Consider the following 23,337-nt stretch of genomic DNA (forward strand, 5'->3'; position numbering starts at 1 on the left):
ACCTGGCCTTGAATGCCTCCAGAGATGGAGCATCCACAAACTCTCTGGGCAGCCTGTTCTTGTGTTTCACCACCGTCTAAAAAATTTCTTCCTAGCAAGTAATCTAAATCCACCCTCTTATATTTAAATCCATTCCCTTGTCCTATCACTATCAGACTGTACAAATATTTCATATTTTCTAAAACAGGAAGAAAAACAGTTTTTTAAGTAACAGAAACTGGAAGAGGGAGCATGAAATACAAACACTGACTGGTTATTTATTTATTTATTTTCTCCACGAAACAGTTACTATATGTATTGGTGTGATTGTAAAAGATATATCCAGGGCTTTCATTCTTTATCAGAAATAAATTTCATTTTCCAGTCAATGCATATCCTATTTCTTCCACCATTAATTCTACAATGTGGTCTCAATTATAACAGTTAAAGTGGGAAACAACCCTTCCTGACCCAAATATTTCTGAATTAATAAATGCTATTTATCAAACTATTATACAGATTAATGCACCACAACTCGCAGGATGATTAAAATGACCCTCTGCTATGAAAATCAGCAACACAGATCCACAGAATTTAATTGCCAAGAAGTTCAATGTCATCTGGCATCTATCCTTTAATCTGATAATTGTACTGAATATGACTATAGTCTTTAGACGTTAGAAGTGGGTGGTGATATTAAATCAGTTTTTCATTACTGTATGTATCTTGTCAGCAGAGTTTTACTCTTAAACCGTATTTGATGTCACTGAGGACTGTAATCATGAACTGATGACATTTACAGTCCAACTCTTTTAAAGGGAAGATGTTAATGGATCAAAGCAAGATAGCACTGCATTTGAATCAAATTGGATGATCACATAAATGAAACTTGTCAAGAGGTAACACATGCTTCATTGAAACAGTCAGCAGCAACAAAAGTGTGTTCCTTCAAACAATTCCATTTTTTCATCTTCCAATTAAGAATTCTCTTACTGTTGCAGATTTTCTTCTTTGACTGAAGAAAAGATCCAGAAAAGGGCACATTTATCATTGACAGTGAAAGATGTGTACTATATTTGGAAAGGTTTCTACAGTAGTGTTGGTTTCTAAAGATATTTATTTTCTTTACATTTTGGTGTAAACACTGAAAGTAGTATGAATCTGTTCAATGGGAAGAGTGCATTGCTTGCAGATGGTCATCACAACACAGTGGATATACTGAATCAGAAACATCTAGGTTTGAAAAGACCTTTAAGATGATCAAATCTAGCCACCAACCAAACCTACCACATCCCATTACTAAATCACGCCAGTCAACATCATGTACACATAGCTCTTAATTACCTACAGGGATATGTAAGGCAGTGGACGAGGCTAGCCAGAAAAGCGGTAGATGACTCATGCCTGAAAGGGCTCAGGGTCAGGTTGAATGGGGCTTTGAGTAGTTTGGACTGGTGAAAAGTGTCCCTGCCATGGCAGGGGGATTAGGCTAGATGATCTTTAAGGTCCCTTCCAATACAAGCCATTTTTTGTCTTAGTCATTGTTGTAATAGGCGGTTGCGAGGATACGAGGTGTAACGAGAAAGGCCCCCTCCCCGAAGGAATAGGGACAAGTTGACCAAAGAATGTACCTGTGACGCAGGGAAAATGGCAAACTAAGATGATCCGATAAGCTACCTTTTGATATGTCAGAAGATGGAAAATACTGCTTCATGCTTCACTGCTACATGCCTCAGCAAAAATATCCAATCAGCATTAAGGGAGTAAGCTTTAGATGGCAATAGTGGATAACAAGTATTATAAAAGTAGTGCTATACCTTTGAATAAAAAAAAAACTTTTCTTGCTGCTATTGTGTGTGTGTCTGTGTGTGTGTGTGAGTGTGCTTTCAAGTCATTATCTGAGATGATCAGCTCCAGTGCAGGTATGCTCTTCAGTGAAGCAGAAGATTGCAGTGAGCAAGAAGGATCCTGAAATCAAGGAGACCCCAGGATGAGAAGCGAACCACCACGAACAACTAGCTCTCCTGAAGGTGACTGTGGAGATGTGGGTAGGCCATTAGCAGTGATTTAACATCTCCACATCTACAAAGGTAAGCCCTAGGGGGTCCAAGCAACCAGAAGCTCAGTGAACACAGTGGGAAAACAGGGTGTGGCACAGCAGTTCACACAGGGAGGGAGCAAAGTAGACAGTTTTCTTCTCATCTGGGAACAGCAAGTAGCAGACTTCTGTTGAAACAAATACTGTGGCCAGTGGTTAGAAAAACCAAGCTGAAGTGGAAACTAAGACTTGGGAGGCACAATCTTCCTGAGCTTCTGTTGTAGGGAATACCAGAATCTGGAAGTCCCACTTAGGACCTTTCAGAAGAAGGGAGTGTCCTGTATGCAAGCATGCCCGCCTCAATGAACTTTTAAAGCAAGTGATTAGGTTGCAAAATGAAACTACCATTCTGAGGAGTATCTAGCAATAAAAGTGAGAGATTGATGCTTAATATTGTGCAGTGACACAGGCAGACTGACAGCCCTGTATATCTTCATGCAGAGGGAGGAAGCTAAAATGGCTTCTAAACCTGAGAAGACAGGTCAAAATAGCATACAAGACAAGGGAGACATTGGAACACCAGTGCCACCAAAGAAATGTGAAGGGTCTTGGTATCTCGGGACTTCTTGCTTAGGGGTACCTAGTTCCCTATTTGCCACCCAGATAATCTCTCCAGAGAGGTTTATTGTCTGCCTGGGACCTGCTTTCGAGACATCAAGGAAAGGCTACTGGGTATGATAAAGCCCAATGACTATTATCCTTTTCAACTTGTTCAAGTGGGGCCACAGGAGGCTTTAACAAGCAAACAACAAAACATTAAAAGAGGCTTTACATCCCTTGGAATGACATTGAAGAGATCAGGAGCACAAGTAGTGTTTTCTTCTGTCCTCCTGGTTGGAGACTGAGACCCTGGAAGAAGGAACAGGAAGAGCTGAATAACTGGCTGCATGGATGGTGCCATGCTCAGGGCTTTGGGTTCTGTGATCTTGGATAGGCCTTTAAGAGACCAGGCTGATGTCAGGTGAGATGCAACTGACTAGGTGGGGCAACAGTGTTCTGGGAAGGAAGTTGTCTGGACAGATCAGCTGAGATTTAAATTTCATCTGATGGGGAAAGGGGATGGGCTTCTAAGTAACAGGCAAGACCCAGAGAATGCTGTAAATTTAGGAGGAAGCAGGGAAAAAAACTCTGAATTGTACCAAAGAAACTGATTGTGTAGAGACACTGTCAATGGTCACCTAGGATGGATGGGCTTTGAGCAACACAGCCTAGTGGTAGGTGTCCCTGCCTATAGAAAGGTGGTTGGGATCTCAGAGGTCCCTTCCAACCCAAACCATTCTATGATTCTATGATTTCTGAAGTCTCTGAGAGAAAAATCCCTCTCACTGTAAGAGAAGAGCCAGTCAGAGACTGCTTCATGAGACTAAATATGTGCAAGTCTATGGGACCAGAAAACATGCATCCCAGGATCCTGAAGGAACTGGGTGTTGTGGTTTCCAAAAAACTGTCTATCATTTTTGGAAAGTCATAGCTGTTAGGTGAAGTCTCTGGTGACTAGAAAAAAGGGAAACATCATTCCCATTTTTAAGAAAGGTAGAAAGGAGGAAGTTGGCAAGCTTTACCTGTGTGCCTGGGAAGATCATGGAGCAGATCATCCTATAAACTATATTAAGGCACATACAAGATAAGGAAGTGATCTAAGACTGCCAGCAAGACTTTGCCAAGGGTCGTGCCTGACTATTCTGGTGGCTGTTTATGATGGAGTGACAGAATCAGTGGGCAAAGGAAGGGTAACTAATGCTGTCTACTTAGATTTCTGCAAGGCTTTTGATGTGGTTCACATCACATCCTTATCTATAAGTTGGAGATACATGGATTGTAAGAGTTGATTATTCACTGGATGAATAATTGGATGACCACAGCTCTCTGGCTGTGACCATGCAATGGCTCTATGCTCAGATTGAGCCTGATGATGAGTGGTGTCCCCCAGGGTTCCATCTTGAGACTAGTACTTTTTAACATCTTTATCAGTGACTTTGATAGTGGAATTGAGTGCACCCTCAGCAAGTTCGTTGATGATACTAAGCTGAGTGGTGCAGTTGGTGCAGGAGAAGGAAACTATGCCATCCAGAGGGACCTGGACAAACTTAAAAGTTGGCCCACGTGAATATAATTAGATTCAACAAGGCTAAATGCATGGTTTTGCACCTGGGTCAAGGCAATCCCAGATATGTATACAGGCTGGGAGAAGAACTCATTGAGGGAAGTCCCATGGAAAAGGATTTGGGGGTTCTGGTGGATGAAAAGCTGGATGTGAGCCAGCAGTGAGCACTTGGGGCCTGGAAGGCCAATTGTGTCCTGGGATGCATCAAAAAGAGGGGTGGCCAGCAGGCAGAAGGAGATGATTGCCCCTCTCTACTCCGTGCTCATGAGGTCCCATCTGAGGCACAAGAAAGACATGGAGCTGTTGGAGTAGGTATGGGGAAGAACCAGAAAGATGATCAGAGTGCTGGAACACTTATGAAGAAAGGCTGAGGCAGCTGACCTTGTTGAGTCTGGAAAAGAGAAGATAAAGCTCTGGGGAGACCTCACTGTGGCTTCCAGTATTTGAGGGAAGCTAGTAATCAGAAGGGAGATAATTTATTTACATAGGAACATAGGAATAGGACAAGAAGGAATGTGTTTAAACCAAAATAGGGAAGATTTAAGTTTGATATTAATAGGAAATCTTTCACTCAGAGGGTGATGAGGTGCTGAAATAGGTAGCCCAGAGAAGTTGTTGATGCCCCATCCCAGAAGGCATTCAAAGCCAGACTGGATGGAGTCCTGAGCAGGGGTTTTAGAACTAGATGATTAAGGTCATTTGCAGGCCAAGCCATCCTATGATCACTCTATGATTCCCTGGGCAGACTGTTCCAATACAGAATCACTGTGATGAAACTCTCCTAACATTCAATCTAAACTTCTATTTTTGCAACTAGCAGTAATTTCTCAGATATTATCAGTTGTTGCCTGATAAGAGACCCTCACTATCCTCACCATTAATGTATTTTCAGGAAAATGTAGGGAGCAATGAGGTCCCCTCCTCTGTCTCCTCTTCTCAGCACTAAACAATCCCATATAGCTCAGATGCTCCTCATGACACTTATTTTCCAGTCCTCTATCATCTTTGTCGCTCTTCTCTGCACTTTCAAGCAACTCAATGGGCTTCTTGTAGTGAACACAGTATTTGAGGTATGATCTCACCAGTGTCAGATACAAGGGGCCTATCACTCCACTAGCCCTGCTGGCTGCTCAAACCAGGATGTCATTTGCCTTTGTGTACACACATAGGCATACTGCTGGCTCATGTTCAACTACTGCCCAGCAAGCACCCCCAGGTCTTTTTCTACTAGTCAGCTTCCCTGGCACTGTTCCCCAAGCCTATACTGCTGCATAAGAATATCCTCAAGCAGATTGACAGCCTTGACAAACATGGTACCACCACCTGCAAACTTGAGGTTGCACTCAATTGTCTCATACAGATCACTGATAAAAATATTTTTAAAACATGGCCCCTGTGGTGAGCTGTGGGGGAATACCAATGGTGAGTGGCCACCAAATGGAATGAACTCTTTGAGACCCACCACCCAGCCAGTTCTTCACCCAGTGAACTGTACATCTGTTCAAAGCATAAGCAGCCACTTTCTCCAGGAAAATACTACAAATGAGATAAACAATATCCACAGTCCTTCTCTCACGTACTAAGTGAGTTATCTTGTCGCTGAAGGTGATGAGGCAAGTCAGGAAGGACTTGACTTTCAGAAAACCATGCTGTCTGCTTCTATTGTTTTGTATGTGTCCTGAGATGGAACTCAAGATGAAGTGCTCCATGACCTTCCCTGTTACTCTGGTCAGACTGACAGGACTGCAATTTCCTGAATCCTCCTTCCTGATCTTCTTGTAGATGGGCATCACATTCATCAATCTCCAGTCAACTGGAATTCCCCTGGTTAGTCAAGACTGCTGATAAATTATTGAAAGAGGCCTGGTGAGCGCTTCTGACAGCTTCTTCAGTACCTCTGGATAAATTCCATCAGGTCCTATAGACTTGTGACCATTCAAAACAGGAAGGAGTTCACTCACAATTTCCCACTGTGTTTTAAGGACTTCATGTTGCTTCCTGTCACCACCTTACAAATTAAGGGTCTAGGTAACCTGAAAACAATTGCTCTTTCTAATAAAGACTGAGGAAAATTTTTCTGAGGAAAAACTTTCTTTTCCTCAGTCTTATCCTCATTGTTCATAGCTGTGTTTCCCCTCACATCCAATAACGGATGGAGAGTCTCCTTATTTATCGTTTTGTTATTGATGTATTTATGAAAGCATTTGTTATCATCTTTTACTACACTAGCCAAATTGAATTCCACTTTGGCTTTGGATCTTCTAATTTTCTCCATATACAATCTGACAACAGCTCTGTAGTTGCCTGCCCCTTCTTCCGAAGCTCCTAACTCCCTTTCATTTCCTGAATTCCTGACTATGGACATGGCAAAGCATCTCTGTAACAGAAAACTTCTGAATCTATTTAAAAGAAAAAGGAAAAATAGGATTGAATCAGAATATCACTAAGCTAGAAATCATATGCACAAGTCACCATGACACCTAAATGGGATCTAAAATCCTAGCTAGATATAGCAGTAGTAACATTATCTCTTCTGTTACTGGCTTTCATATACAACTCTGAGAAGAGCTTTTCAACCATAAATAATAGTTTCAATTCATCAGTTTGGAATAATACAAGTTAGATTGTACCATATTGCCATTAGATATACGAGAAGACTGAACTGAAGCCTGACAATAAACTTCCTGGATTTTTTTTTCTTATCAATAATATAATAGATTTCTAGTGTTACTGGGCTTGTCACAGAGATGAAAAGATTTCCATCCTTCAAAAAGGATGTCATTTGTAGTGTCAAATGATGACACAATGTTGTACTTTTCAAATTTATTTTTCCTGTGCACACTCTGTCAGTAGAATGGAGAACAGCGTAAAAATTTTCTCATCAGCAGCCTTACAGTATGTGAAAATCAGGTAAAGGCACCAGAAGAAGGTCAAATGTTAAACTGCAGTGTAAAATGCAATTTAGCATTTGTTATAGGCTTAGCAAACACCCCACTAATGAACCAGACCTTTATTAGAGTTCATATCACTGGTGATTAAGCTTTCTCTGACAACTCATTTCACCTCCTGCACTTTTGCATTACACTTCACAATAGGAAAAGAATAAAATATTAATGCCAACAAAGATCAGACACTTTGTGTTCTTTATTGCAACTTAATGTCTGTAATGTCTTCTAATTTGAGTAACATGAACTTTCTTTCAGTTCCCACAGGCTAATTCAAATAAAAATATAAAATATTCTGGCAACCAAAACTTAAACTGGTAAATTAATAGCATATCACTAATAAGATGATTTCCTTAATAAAGGAGAGGAAGACAACGAGAAAATGCAGTACCTCATCTAGTTCCATTTCATCAGGACTTTCCCATGGTTTGATAAATTTTCCACGAGATCTCTTCAAAGGCACAATAACTATGTAATAACCTCTGTAAAAGAAAGAGTGGGACAAAAGTGAGGCTGAAGGAAAAGGAAAATAAATTGATGGAGTGTGTCTGTTTGGAGGGGTTCATAAGATCTGTCTGTCATACACTGAGAAAGATTCCAGCCTTCCAAACATATTTGTAAAGATTCACATCCTGAAAACAAATTCTGGAATAAAATATTTAACAAAAAACGGTACTAATTACCTGCCTTTTCGTTTGAAAATATAAATATGTATAGGAAAAATTAATCACAATGTTCTAGAATGCCTGCATATTTGACTGCAGGTTATTATTTTGTTTGAAATACAAGATCCATGGGACACTTGTGCCCTACTACCATTAATGTGGAAAGAAACAAAATCACAAAAATAAAATAATTCAAACCCCTAAAATGAAACATTACCCCATTTTTTTCCCACTTTCATATAAAAGTAGAATCGTATGGTAATATTATGTTACCATAACAGAAAATAAAACATCATATCATAAATTCACACATTCCACATACATACTCTTTACTTTTTAGTATAAATTACCATCAGCTTTTTCTATTTAAATATTATTTTCACAGTCATAGATGTATGTTCTCTTTACAGCTAGGATTTGCATATCTTCAGTTTTCCACTCAAAAGTTTTTCTGAAAATATTTTGCCTCCTCTGCTCTCCTTCCTCCACTCTTGCCCATTCCTCCACCAAACATTTGCTATTAATGTGACTAAATAAATAGTAGAATCACCACAGCATGAAATCCAGAATGGTATAATATGCTATTCAAGAAGTCAAGCACTCTTCACCTCAGAGAAGGAAAGAAGCTGTTTCCAGTAACATGGCCACTAAAGTGTCTCTTGGTCTCTATTATGGAAAATAATTTCATTGTTTTCTTTTCCTGCCTCCTCCCCTCCTTCATTTACTTATTTATTAGTAGTTAATGGAGGAGTCTAAAGAAACAGACCTGCCTTAGAATTAATTGAAAACTAGCTCAGTCTAAACCAACTCTATAAACTGTCTTTGTCTCATATCAGTGCACAGCACTGGTTCATTTTAATGGTCTATTCTTAACTAAAGCAATTTCCTCTAAAATAAATCTAACAACAATCTGTATTTTTAGCTACAGTTCTAAATGCTTAAGTTCCTAACACTCAATAGTGTTAAGAAATTTCAGAAATTTATTTGTGGAACTGCAAAGCTCTAGCAGAAGGTACTATAAACAAGTGTAGAGCACAGATCTGTAACATTTCTCTTGCTGAAGAAAATCTGCATCATATATTCTTTACAGTAGCAAAGAAAAATAGTCTTTAACAATTATGTTCTTATTAATTAGTAAGGCTGCTTGAGCTCAGATTGTAAAGCTCAGTATGCATATTAAACGAATCTTCAGATTTTTATTTTTTTCCATAAATGTTACACATTTTTAAATAGTTTTATGAAACAAGAATACTAAAATATCTGTAGTAAGATGCATTCTCAGCTTCATAATATCCATCTGTACATCCAGACACATATTTTTCCCAAACATATATTAGGATTAGATGTAAAATTACATTTCTGAATTTATCTGATTGAGAGATATGACAGGACCCTAAGTCAGTCAGAGCTGCAGGAATCTGCCAAGATTTCTCCTATGGTGACAAGATGAATGAAAATGTTATAAATAAATATAAAATCTTCTTAAAAGAAGTTTAATTGGGCTCTAAAATGCAATAGTAAAATTTCTTTAACACAAAAAAATGGAAACAGCATAAATAGACCTTCTCTGTTGACACTTCCTCTCCCCATCACCTTAGAGGTTATGGCTTTTGGCTTGACATCTGATTTTCAGAAAATCTTTCCAGGATCTCTGCCTCCCAGAAAGCCTTCGGTCACCTCCACAGATAGCTTGCCTACTCCAAAGTTAGGATACCAAAGGATTCGATTTCTTCTGCTTCTATTCAACTGTTTCTATCCAATTATTTCCTTTCCCCAAAATTGTCTTTTATCAAATGGAAGAGAAATAAACTATAAAAAGAATTTCTCAGAAACGGTAAGAAGATAAACCAAACAGCAGTTTAGGGGTAGAGTTATTGGACTTAGTGGTTGAAGTAATGTTCTTCTAAACATAATCAGACCTGAAGAAAGATTAGTTGATGGCATTCATGATGGAGTACTTTGAACTGAAACTTCTTGTACCAGTTAATAAATGGGTGCTGTTCTTTAGTCAGTGTCAGTAGGTCAAACCTGCAGTATGCAGCTGTTTTATAGTAACTTCGGAGGGTAGGAGAGAAAACTGTGAAATGCTCAGGAATGTGGAAGTAGTAAGCCTGTCCTTGCTGAGTATTTTCTGAAAAAAAAAAGAAGTGTCTTTTCGCAGTCACTAATCTATGGATTTTCTGCATGTACATGTTGCTAACCCAAGGCTGTAGCTCTAGAAACGAGAGCAGAAGATTGAAGATAAAACTACTATTTCATAATTTAGAAATTTAGGCAAATAAGTAACCTAGGTTTCTCTTAATTCATGCCAAAATTAGAGGAATGAAGTAGTCCAGTCGGTCATCTCTAATGCGAATCCAGTAAAAGAAAAAATATCTCGGGGGAATTATACAATTCCCTTGATATAATCATATATTTCCCTTGAAGTGTTTCCAAAGTAGAATCTATTCATATTAACATCTTGAACTATCTTCATTTCCTATCAGTATTTAAACAAAACTAGATGGTAGCTGAACTGCTACAATTGGCTGTGGATCCTTATAACGCTTTATTCAAACTAGTTACTTCATTAAAAAAAATCAATTTCCAATATCAATTCATAGAAGTAATCAGTCATATGAATCTTCCTCTACTATGCTAACTTTTTCTCTACCAAGAAACATGAAATGGCTTCAAACATCAAATGGAGGATTTTACTCTTTAGTGGTCTCACTGCATAATTTTAACTTGAACATCAAAATTCCCTGTCTTCATTTTGTTTAGTTTCAAAGAGATTTAGGGTATAATAATGTTTGCTAAGAAGGCAAAAACACTCTTTTAACTTGCTTGAGCCTACATTTACGACAATTTTCTTCTTTGCTAAGGCATATGACATGAGCAACAAATCCTTGCAAAAGAAGATTTACTCGTATATAGTATCTACAATGAATGTACCTTTCCTTTTTCAGATTCATAAGAATTCATATAAGGCAGCAATTGAGAATTGGTCCTTATACATCTTTCAGATGTTGAAGATGTGCTGGATGAACTTGACAGTTTCTTGATTACCTTTTCTTTTTTTTTCCCTGCCTCTTTCTTTTTCTTTTTTTAAGCTAATAGAGTGACAGAGTGTTCATACATTTTTTATCAATCAATGAAGATCCAGCATGTAAATGTTACTTTCACACTCTTTCACAATTTCTCATGCATGCCTCCCACTCATGACTTTGATCATCCACTAAGACTTTCAGTATATACAGAATATTTTAAAGCTGAAAGCACGAGTATTTCAACAGTAAGCTGAAAAATGAAACAATTCACATACATACATATTGCTGCAAATTGTTAAGGACAGTGAAGTTCTGCTATTTCTAGGTAACTACAGAAAACATAGCATCTCTTAGAAAAGATATTATTTGCTTTATTATGTTTTGAGTGTGCTATTGTATGTAGTTTTGTTTGCTTGTTTGTTTGTTTTAGTAGGTTGAAGAAAATGAGAGAAACATACGACTTGCTAGAACTAGTCAGTATTTCAAAGGCCAACATCTTCCATAAAATCCAAGACTTCGCAAACATGGAAGATTCAGAGAAAGATGCTTTGAATAAAAAGTTGCTTTGAATTAGCCAAAATACTTCTGAAAAATGAAAACATTTTTTTCATTTGATATGTTTCTAGCTTGAGAACCATTTGACCAAGTATGTTGTGAGTTCTGCTTAAGTTTCTACTCTATATCATCATCAAAGACTAAGATAATGAAAATTATTTCTATCCTCTTTAATAAGTTTTAAAGCCTCTTACATTATTCTCAATCTCATTAGTATTTACCTATAATCCATTAGGGTAAATAATTAACTGTTTCATCTTCAATGTAATTAGTATCATTGAAAGATTCTCAGTGTAGGATAGATATAACCACCAGCATATAATGTACCCAAAGAGGAAAAGGAACAGCAATTGTGCAGCAGTTACAGTGAGTTTTTTTTTTTTTTTAAAAAAACAAAGTTGTTCTTCCCCTACAATATCACTATCATTTTATCTATTCTAGCAAACATCAGATGTCTATATATGATTCAATTTTCCTTTCAGTATTTGTGTTGGTATGCTATTCCCAGAGATAGATGAATTTTTTTAGTTTGTTTTTCTATATCAAACTAAATTACATCTCATTAGAAAACATATATGCATATAGAAAGAGGAGTTACATTTTTGCACAATTGTTAGTTGGACTCCATTGGTTTAATACTTCTTTATAGTTGTCACTTATTCTTTTTTTAAAAAAACACTACATGTAAGAAAGAGCGTTGACTCTTTCCACTGCTATCTCCTTCTATTGTCTGGGCAACAACCCTGCATGTTTTTCCTCTGTGAATGCCCTGCCTCATAAATCTTTTTTTGACTCAGTCTTCCTTAGGTGCATTTGTTACTGACCAAACCTTACTCAGTCTAATACTAATGGCTACACTTCAGGTTTGATCCTTTTACTGTCTCAAAGTCTTTTATTTCAGGACCTGCCTCAAAATCCTCAGCCAGTAATGAAAAGGGAGAGCAACTTTCTGAATAGGTGCCAGTTAGAATGCACTAGACAGAAGGCAAGTGGAATGCCCAAAAATTTTTAATGATTTGCTCATTTTCTTCCCCATTTCCTTTACATTATAGACGGGAACTTTATACACCAACAAGAGCAGCAACACTCATCGATTGTATGGTGTTTCATGTTTTCTTGCAAAATCTTTATTGTCTATCCTTTCTAATCCCTGTTGACACAGTTCTATCAGCTCTTAAGTCCTATTTCCACTAAATCTCCCAGTACCTTTTCTCCCCGAATGGAACTAACCTCTACCAAACTCTGTCAAATCTTTCAGTCAAGTCTGCTGTTTTTGTTTTTGTTTGTTTGTTTGTTGCTTGTTGTTTGTTTTTTGAACTTGGACTAGAGGAGAGGATCTGAAATTTTTATCTTGAAAACTTTATAATTAATTCACTTGAAATAACATAAATGCAGTAACAGCCCTTCAAAATTCCACATAATTCTGGAATGAGATCTAGTACTTCACGTTGCTGCAGGTGAACAACTCTAGATTGATAGATCGTCCATTCTCCATATGAGGATACATTTTTCAAACACAACTGGCTTCTTACCCATCTGGAATTAATGAAGAAAAGAAAAATTTCTCTAAGAAACAGCTAGAAACAGAATATATTTTTTATATTTTTTGCCATATATATATATCCAACCAGAATTATCCTACATACTCAGCTGAGTGATGAAGTGATATTCATTGTTAGTGCAAATACTTCTGCAGAGCACTGAACTCTGTACCCTTAGGAGGAATAAAGCTCCGGTGCAGTACATGTCCAGTTTTTATTAGAATAGTAAGAATTATCAATGTCATGAAGTCACTCACTTTATATTCTCATTTGACGGTACTTCTGGAAGTTCCACAGTTATCATGCCATCTAAGTTCGTTTTTCCAATGAAGACTGGCTTGGTGCGAAGCACATCTGGTGCAGTCTTTGCTGTCACTCTGTGCTGAAGACCTCCAGCACTGTTCCCTCTGTTTGTCAGCACAAATGAATATGATGTCTCTGGCTTCAAGTTAGTGATCAGTTTTTGAGTAGCACGTCCATCAACCTCCATCACCATTTTGCCATCGTCATAAAGGATCTAAGGTAATGTATAAATCCAATTTGGTATTTGTTACTAAGAGAAAGCAACTGATACTATCACAATCCAGGAATTAGCCTAGCTATAAATTTAAAATGACAGTTATTGGTAATTTAAGTGGTAAAATATAACTAAATTCATTTATGGCAGTTAAAAGATTTGTTGCAGGAAAAAAAGCCACTATATTAATGTAGAGTAAGCACTCCTAAGGTCCAATTTCACTTATTCAATTTCAGTAGCTTTGCTTGAACCCATTATTTTTATCAAGGCACACTTTTCTTAAAATACCTTGCCTTACTTCAGTCATACTCCATATTCAGAAATGTTTTAGCTCTTTTAGTTCATAAAGTACTGTTCTTTACTGGCCACTGCCTGAGATGATGAGTCATGAATAGTCACATAGCAAAACTGAGATCTGGATCTAGACTCTTTATCTTGGTTAATGCTACATTTAGTGGAGTGAAAGAGTTCAAAAATGAGTTATTGTAAATTTGAGGAGATGAAAAGTCAAAAGAAATTCGGTTATAGTCATTACAGAAAAGAGTAAAAAGAAAATTGATCTCTTTTCACTGTTCAGTCTAAAATATAAGTTGCAATGAACTGCAAATTACCAAGATGTTTACATTATGCATAACAAGCATCATCAGCGCAGCTTGGAAACATTGCCACAAGAAGAAGTTCATAAAGCCAAAGGACTTAATTTAACAGCTTGGGTCAATGTTGCTCATTAGTTTGCATTCTTCAATATAGTAACACAAAAAATAAAAATAAAAATACACATATACAGTAAGGTACTTAAGTGGTTGAATGTTATCCTCTAATTTCCCTACTTCTACTCTTATCAAATAAAAAGCAGCTTACTTTGAAAGGCAAAGCTGAGTTGTAGTTTTCTGGAATCTCCCAAGACAGTAAAACCGAAGTCTTCATTACTGCTTTAACATGAAAATTTTTTGCAAACACTGCTGGAAAAAAAAGAAATTTTGTATATAAACAATATCTTGGAGTTTAGATTTTGTCATATTTCCACAGCTACCTCGGAGTATTAGCTTTCCATTTGGGTCAAAGAAACAAAATTAATTCAGTTCTCCTACCTGTTTGCTCACATCTAAATATTACAGTCTAAGTCATTCTCACTCTTATCTAACGACAATCCAACACGCACATTCTCCTTACCTGTAAAAATTGTGAAGATGTTAGCCAGAACTTGTTTGGCAAGGGACAACTGAATTCTAAGGCATCCAAAACATATTAAGATTTACATACTTTACCTTTTGTGTTTGTTGAACCTATCTTTATGAATGGGACGGTCAGTTTTATTTACAGCTTCAAAAACACTGATATCCAAAGACCGATACTCCTTTAAAGGTCAACGCCATAAGCAGACAAATCCTACCTTGATCCACGGGTAGTGTCCTGAACTGGACACTTGGACTATATGGACCAGGCCCTTTGCTTGTGTGGGCACGTACTTTTACATCATATGTGGTATCTGGTTTTAAGCCAGAAAGTGTCATAGTGGTGTCAGCAGGAACAACAGGGAGTTCAACTGGCGAGTAAGCAACATTGATATCTCTGTACAAGATGGTGTATTTGGTGATAATGCCATTTCTTTCTGCCAAAAGCGGCATCTGCCAAGTTAATTGAACTGACGTAGAAGTAGAGCTTTCTGAGTGGAGATTTTGCGGAAATCCACTGGGCACTTCTTCAGGAACAGAAATCTCTTTAACCATCTCCTCCCCAAAGCCCACTTTATTTCTAGCTGAGAGCCTGAAGATGTAAGAAGCTCCTTTGTGAATGTCTGTAGCTGTGAAGTGATCTTCCTTTTCTGAGAACTCCATGGTTGTAAATGTATCCACATCCTTGCGACCAAATTTCAGGCGGTAACCCTGCAGCGGGCCAAAGGTGTCCACAGGAGGGTGCCACTGAATTAGAGCTGTATTCATCTGTGTGTGGCTAATCACGAGCCGAGGTTTGCCTGGAACTGTAGCAGAAGGTTATTTAAAGATGATAAATACAAACAGAATTGCACATAAAATTATTGAGGCTAGCTTTAACAAGATTGTGGATATTTTTCTCCTGCCTCACTCTTTGTTTCACAAATAGCTACCTTTTGAAAGAAAGAATGTCTGACTCCTGCACTGAGTCATATAGTGTAGTGAACTATGATAATAAAGTCATCTATTGTTCATTGTATCCTTCACTTATTCTATTCTTCCCCTTTACAAATATAGTGAACATTCAGAGGTACAGAAGTTAGAAACATCAATCAGGAAGTAGAACTTCAAACACACATCTTACGAATGGCTCAGTCCTTGTTTAAAAAGTAAAACAGTATTGCAATAAGCAATAATTTAATTAATCCAAGGTACATTTCTGTCATTCCTGTAGCAACAGTAATAATAATGGAGAAATTAAAAGTCTGTAAATCTAACATAATTCTTGCCACTGAGACGTAAAATGCTGTAGGAAGAAAGTCAGTTTTTTTGTGCCCGTGAACTGGGTTTCTTCTGGTGAAGAGCAACTTTTGTGCCTGCACACCAGATAGGCCTCAGTTAAGGATTTGAACCTAAGAGGCTGAAGTTTTGATTCACCTTTTAGAGAGGTTCAGACCATAAGTGTAGTGGGCACATTCAGTTTAGAGGACCAAATTTGCTCTTTGCTAATGTGTGAAATGTTATTATACAGCTTGTGTGGTATATATTTTTGGGGGTCCTGGTATCACTTTCTTTCATTTACTGTTTGTCTTCCATTATATAATTATTTTTAAAATTCAATTCCTTATATTTGCTTTCATTTTTATGTGTTAATGAAATGTTTTTATTTCAAAATCATGTTTCTATTAGAATTAAATATTTGATAATGGAGCAAATCCATCAGTATTCAGATATTTCTTGTTCATTGTGTGCCAATACCTGACAGGTCAAGAAATGAGAATGTGTTTTTTGGGTGGTACTACCATGATAACAATGTTCCATGAAGACTAATTAGTTTAAAGAACATCTGAATTTTTCTTGTGTGAATAATTGTTGCACTCCAAGTTCTGTTTCCCACATTAAATGTTTGATTTTTTTTATTATTATTATTTTCAGTTCTCTGGCACTCAGCAAATCAGATTCTTACTGACAGAACTTCTGACTACCATTCCGAAATGAATTAGGAACATATACAGAAGAATGGCATGGCATGGCTTGAGAAAAATTATCTTTCCTTATTATATCTGCTGATGAGTCTTGACATTGCTTCTACATGAATTTGAATTATTGCTAGTTTTTATAAAAATTTTCCAAATATCTTTTTTTTTTTTTTTTTTTTTTAAATGCCTAACCCACTTGCAGATTGACTCCTAGAAACTTTTCTCTTCTGTTACATAAAACTTTGTCTGGTTCTGCATTCTTTTATTATGAGCCTTTATGGAACAAAAAAAAAAGGCTATGAAGGACTTTAACAGGCTATATTTGTCTTTGCATTGGAACTATTACTGAAACTACTGCAGCATACAAAAGAGAAGAAGAGTCCATACAAATAGATAACTCCTTCAGCTTTCTAGGAGAAATACTGTTGAAAGTGGTTGTGATTTATTAACATGATACACTGGTGGATATTACAGTTAATGCTACTTTTAACTTTGATGGTATATACAGAAAAGGAAATAAATTAATACTTGTTATTGATCAGAAGAACATTAAAGCTGTGATTAAAGTAGTAAATAACAATGTACATATTATTTAAAATTTTAGTATGGAGCCTATATGATTCTGAGAAGTATATGATTTTTAGCATAGAACTGATAGCCAGAACTTTGAGAATAACATTAACTTGTTGAAAGCCCAGAGGAGGGCCATGAAGATGTTCAGATGGCTGGAGCAGGCTGAGAGTTGGGACTGTTCAGCCTGGTGAAGAGAAGGCTGTTCTTGTAGCAGTTCTCTAGTAGTTAAAAGGGAGCCTACAAGAAAGCAGGAGAGGGACTTTTTGCATGGCCATGTAGTAACAGGACAATGTGTAGAGGGTAGATTTAAATTAGATATAAGAAAGATGTTCTTCACCCTGGTGGTGGGAGGCACTGGAACAGTTTGCCCAGACAATTCGTAGATTCCTTAGTACTGTAAATGTTCAAGACCAGGTTGAATGGGAGTCTGAACAAACAGACATGGAGGAAGGTGTCCCTGTCCAGGGCAGTAGGCTGGAAATAGATGATCTTTAAGGTTCCTTGCAACTCAAATTATTCTATGATCAATAAAAAAAAAATGTTTTGATCTCTTTATTTCTTGATAACATTCAGTTAGTATCATCTTTAAGTACTATCACTTGTGAATATCACAGCCTTGCGAGACAAACTGCAGGATTCTGTACAGTCCTATGTATAAAAGTGTCATGAAATTGCCCTGTCTTGAAATTTCTTCTGATTACAATCCCTGAATTTGCTAAAAATTCAAATGAAATTAATGTCCATTAAAATGCATATTTTCAGATTTATTGAAGTAAACCTTCATAACTACGTAGCAAGTTATCTCTCAAATCACAGTCATATCCATCTATATCACTGTTATTACATCAGCTTGTTGTGATGACATAGTATTGCCATTAGAGGCACATTCAAGCTGCCTTTGATATACTACCATAGTAGCTTGTTTCCATTAGCTGCTACGCAGTATGTCAGCTGTCTTCATGAGTAAGACACACACACACACAAAGATCAGTGTTCCTACCTTTTTTACATGATTTGTAAGATCTGTAGCTATGCATGGATTAAACTTAAAATGAATTCTCTATTTCAAGAGTGTTGTCCAGCACGGAGAGCAAATTCTACACAACAGACAAGCAGTTGTATTAAGAGACTCAAAAATTTAAAGTTTGAAAAAATTCTCCAGAAAAAAACGTGTGATTTCACTGATTAGTAAGTCATCTTGCTTGTTGTCAGTATCTTGTAAATATTATATTTTCACTAGTCATTTTAGATTTCCTAATACTTTGAGTTTGGAATGTTCAGTAATATTTTTTCTTCCATTCAATTTTTAATACCAGGATATGAAAATGAATACAAGATAAAAACACACCTTTCAATGAAACTATTAACAGCACTCTTAACTTCACTAATAACTGCAGTTACCATAATGTAGACATTTACATTTGGTGACTTTCTTCTGTCTAATAATGAAAATTATGATTTTATATCACTGATCAGGCAAAGCTGAGTAGATATTTTTTATCTGAATAATTGCTTTTAACTCATTACTCTTGAATAGTAAGCTTGTCCAGTAAACATTTAGACACACACTCACCTTTCATAAATGCTATATTTTATGGACATAATCTCATTCATTTTCATACATCTGTACTTTTAAAACTAGACTAGAAAGTTAGACCCATCACTTGTTTTATTTTAATGTGTAAATATATCATTTTTAGGAAAAAAGTGAAAATCAAATGGAATCTCAAAAAGGAGATTTTACTTCAAGTCTACAAGCCCTGGTATTAAAGCGTCACTCCTTCTTCTGTATGATGAATTCTTACACCAAGCAAGTGAAATAGAAATTCCTGGTATTGACTGCATGTAATATTTCATTTTTTAAATACCTATGTTTGAATTTTCAGTACAATGTGAGATCAACCACAGCAAGTTGTAACAGCAAAGTGAAGATGCTCTTATAAACTAGAAGATAGGAAGGAGAAAAATGGTAACTAGCTTTTACTTCAGAAACCAGGAACAAGGACTCCTTGTCCATAAGGAGAAGCAAATGGCAAGAACAATGTAACAACAATGTTACATGTTCATGAACAATGTAACAACAATGTAATGTCTGACATTTAAAGAAATGTCTAATTCTTGGTCGTTCTCCAGTCACTTAGGGTTTTATAAAACACAGGATTTGTTTAGTTTTCTAAAGAAACATCAGAGATCATAGAAGAATGAACTGTGAATAATCAATGAGAACAAAATACATAAGAGTTTCAAGTTCTACAAGCAGATTTGCAAAGCTTATACTTCGGTCTGTACACTAACCAAGTCATGATCAATGTAATTGTGTTTATGTAAACTGGAAACTGAACTTTAAAAACAATTTTGGATCAAGTGCCACTTTTCCTAAATCAAGTTCAGACGCAACTGGGAAGTATACATTATTATTTCCAGACCACAAGAATTCAGGAAGGAGGAGGTTTGAGTGGTATCTTCAGCATATATCAAGAGTAATGACTGGATGGTAAAATCTGAGATGCAACTAGACACCAAGATGGAGATTTTTTCAAGACAGATGATAAAATTGGACATAGATGTTGCTCAGATTACTACAATATGTGTTTTTTAAAATGAATTTAAAACATGAGTCAACAAGTATAAATACAAATACACATAGGTTTGGACTCTACATATTAGCATGAACAACACTTGGCTATTAAGACAGTGATACAAAGAATTCCATGTGATTGTAATGGAATAACTCTCCAAACTACACTAGAAAATCCGTCAGATTAACACCTACAGGCTGTGAATGCACACAGGTGAGCACTACATTAAAGCTATAGTAGCATCATTAGTCTAAGCTGTTCCACAGCAAGAAATTTCAATTTAAAAATCTTGTTCCTCACCAAAAGAAGTTCTGTTCATCCCACCACTGGCAAATGAATGAGCTGAACCTGTCATACAGTCACATACTTGCTATCTGTGATCAAATGCTAACTGTCCACAGTTGTATAGTGTATTTTACCTCAGTTTATTCCTCAGATTGCCTCTGTCTTCTGGGTCCTGAGGCAAGGAGCTACTGGCATACAGGTTATTTCCATGTTCTTACTGATAGGCAGTGGCATTGCTTTCCTTACACACATCAGGGAAGCCCCCCACAGATTTTTCAAATACCCTTCTCACACATCAGGGAAGCCCTCCACAGATTTTTCAAATACCCTTCTCAGTTCTGCATCTCTTGATTTTTTTCTCTCCATGAAGACACCAATTAGAATAGAACAGCTGCTAGAAAGTACAATTATCACTTTGTCTGCTTCTTGAACTGAGAGAAAGGGGTGGGGAGACATCAGTTATGTTTTTCATCTAAATAAATCAAACTTCAACTACTGAAAGAGAAAAACCTATGTCCTATGAATATAGTAGTGAAAGAAGTAAGGCAAGTACAAGGATTTTTTCAGAGATTTATGAGTATACGGTATTACCTGCACCAGTAGTAGATACAAGTTTGGGCTTGCTGCGTGCTCCATCACCTTTGGTGGTGTAGGCTGTCACAGTGAAGGAGTATGTAGTTTCAGGCTGAAGTCCAGAAATTATCATTTCCTAAGATGAAATAAAACAAGAAAAACGTATCAAAAATTGATCGTTTTCTAGGAGAGCACTGAATCTTTAAGACAACCTCTGTATAATACACATAGTGCAGGCGCTTTGGTGCTACTGGAAGTACAAGCAAGCATTTAAGAATACCAACAGAATGTTCTGTGTAAAATAGTGCAATACTTCCCTTACTTAAGCAATTAAAGCACGCTTCTAAACAGAATGCTCCAGGTAGTTTAAGGCAGAAGGTCAGAGTCTAAATGTTGTGAACACTGAATACGCCCTTATGAAATACATTGCCTGAGGAATCTTACTGATATTTTGAAGTGCGTGCATGTGTGGAAACAAAACTCATTTTAACTCAGCCATTTACAGGACATCACTGACATAGTTATAAAATGCCTACAAAATAAGTGTATTGCAGTTGTATCCGCACTTTTAATGTCACTGGTTCAGCTGAACAAGAAAGCCTCTTTCGTCTCATAATACTTTATTTTCAATCTATGTTACTAGCTGGAATTTACATCTAAAGATCTCAGAGTTGAGAAACAACTCAGTCTTAAAGACTATAAGAGTTAACTGAAACACCAATAAAAATATGATCAGAGACTAAATATGACTAATAAGAAAAAGCAGCTATAAAACAAGTAACTTTTAAGCTAGTACATGCACACACACACACGATGGTGAATTCAAGGCCACCCAAATGAGACGAATGTTATAAGGGCATGCAAAGGAAGTTGAGACTCAATACTCACAATATAAGTAATTTCATGAGTAAAAAGGGACAATATTTACAAGTAACTGAAAGGTACTATATTCTTGACTCATCTGCTTCCAGTTTGTAGCCACTAGATTACTCCTGCATGTTTTCACATGCTGAATGGATTTATGCTAAATTTCACTGCTGTCAGAGAGATGGTATATGTATGTGTCAATCATAGAACTTAATATAAAAAATTTTGGATCAAACTAACCACAGGACATGGATTTTTCCACATATCAGGTATGAGCTCAATACAGCAATGATTAAAGCTTGGCATTCTATTTGCCATCCTTTACTAACAATACAGAAATAACAAGCTAGTGTTCAGAAGGAGTGGGCAAAGAAAAAAAAATCATTCCAACAAAATAAAACTGTATTTAAAACAAGCAAACAATAGAACAAAAGAGCAACAATAACAACAAATACACCAATCCACCTCCAAAATTCTGCTCCTTAGAATCCATCTCAGAATGCAATTGAGCCTAAAGTCCAAAATCATTAGGAAACATTTGTTCTTCTTTCAGAGGGACTCTCAAACTGATATTAGCACAATAAAATTGTAAAAGGCAAAGAAAAAAAAATTCATCTTTTTAAACAGTGATGAAGCTATCATCCTCATCTAAAACAAGCATGGTGTAACAGATTGCATGTAGTGCTGTCATTTAGAAGTGTGACTTGGATACAGTAAACATGCACAATATAGGCATAAACAATGCAGAGCTTTTGACATTAATACTAGCATACTTAATACAGTTACTGAATTACCCAAAAGGAAGTGCAACTAACTTCAACCTTCAGCTACACAAAAAAAATGTTACACTTCAGAAGCATACAGGAAAACTTCCAACTATTTATTTGCAATTCCAGACCATTCTGGTTTTGTTTTTCTAACACCATCTTTTAAGGAGGGAATTACGAAGCAAGGTTAGTAACAGCCATGAAAAGAAGAAAACACAAACCATTTATGTGAATTCCAAGATCATGCTAATCCCCAGAACAAACAAATAACAAAAAATCCCCACTCTCCCTCATGAGGGGAAAAAAGAAGTGCCATACAGGAAAAAATCTGGATGTTGGTACATGCATCTGTACAAATGACAGAATAAAAGAAAAAAAAAATCAGAAAAATAAAAGGAGGCTACAAGCAAACAAGAAAAAAATGAACAAAAAAAACCCCAAACAAACAAAAAAAAACACTCACTTATTCTGGCCAGTCAAAAGCTACTCACATGTTCAGTAGTATCATCATATTCCCACTGATTGAGAGTAAAGAACATTGGAAAGAAAAACAAAAGAAGTGAAAAGAATATGTAGCCTGGTTGAGTTAATCTTTTCTTCTTAATAGTCCAATAATTAAGAAAGATGTCTGGAAAAATCAGGTAGAATTTGAGTTAATTGTGTAGACTCATGTAGAATGTTGTTAATGGAATCAGACCAGGCATTTTTAATTCCACATCTGCTCCCCTCAGAAAACATCTACTTCTCTTTCCTTGAAAGACAGAAAAATTAATGAATCTTCTTGTGTCACCTATTAATATTTTATGATGGATTGTATTAGCAAAAGCCACCGAGACAAGATTAAATTCTGTGTGGTTTATTTAATCACGTTACCAGGCTATATGCTTTATTTTCCCAAATTAATTCAATGCCTTATTAATAGCACAATGCCACGATTTTTCAGACTTGAAACCTAACCAGACCAAGGTCATATACAGACAAGGTCTTTGCACTCTGTACAAGCCCTGATCATGTATCATAAAAATAAATGAAGGGAGGAGTACTGGGAGGAGAAAAGAGGTGACTAACTAGAGTAACCCAATGTCAGTTCAAAGCCAAATTTGGATAAAAGGAAAAAAGGTTTTATA

The 23,337-nt window shown here is 36.5% G+C and overlaps 1 protein-coding gene and 1 long non-coding RNA gene across 12 annotated transcripts in view; one reads left to right on the forward strand and one right to left on the reverse strand.

Moving 5' to 3' along the window:
- The window catches only part of PTPRD (protein tyrosine phosphatase, receptor type D), a 374,457-nt gene that overhangs the window by 101,046 nt on the left and 250,074 nt on the right, over positions 1-23,337 (reverse strand). For 4 of the 11 annotated variants that reach the window (XM_021379989.1, XM_021379994.1, XM_021379990.1 and 1 more), the window contains 5 exons: positions 20,595-20,712; positions 14,827-15,414; positions 14,295-14,395; positions 13,174-13,433; positions 7,518-7,608 (listed from right to left, as the gene is read on the reverse strand). In XM_021379989.1, the coding sequence (XP_021235664.1) occupies positions 7,518-7,608; positions 13,174-13,433; positions 14,295-14,395; positions 14,827-15,414; positions 20,595-20,712 (1,158 nt within the window). The remainder of the gene's footprint in view (positions 1-7,517; positions 7,609-13,173; positions 13,434-14,294; positions 14,396-14,826; positions 15,415-20,594; positions 20,713-23,337) is intronic. The other 7 variants (XM_021379996.1, XM_021379997.1, XM_021380000.1 and 4 more) reach the window with 2 other exon arrangements.
- LOC110389491 lies at positions 1,796-19,504 on the forward strand. Its single transcript, XR_002433248.1, has 3 exons — positions 1,796-2,069; positions 5,964-13,438; positions 16,523-19,504. It is a non-coding gene; the product is annotated as an uncharacterized LOC110389491 (long non-coding RNA).

This window comes from Numida meleagris, chromosome Z, assembly GCF_002078875.1.
Source record: "Numida meleagris isolate 19003 breed g44 Domestic line chromosome Z, NumMel1.0, whole genome shotgun sequence".
In the NCBI taxonomy this organism is placed as follows: Eukaryota; Metazoa; Chordata; class Aves; order Galliformes; family Numididae; genus Numida; species Numida meleagris.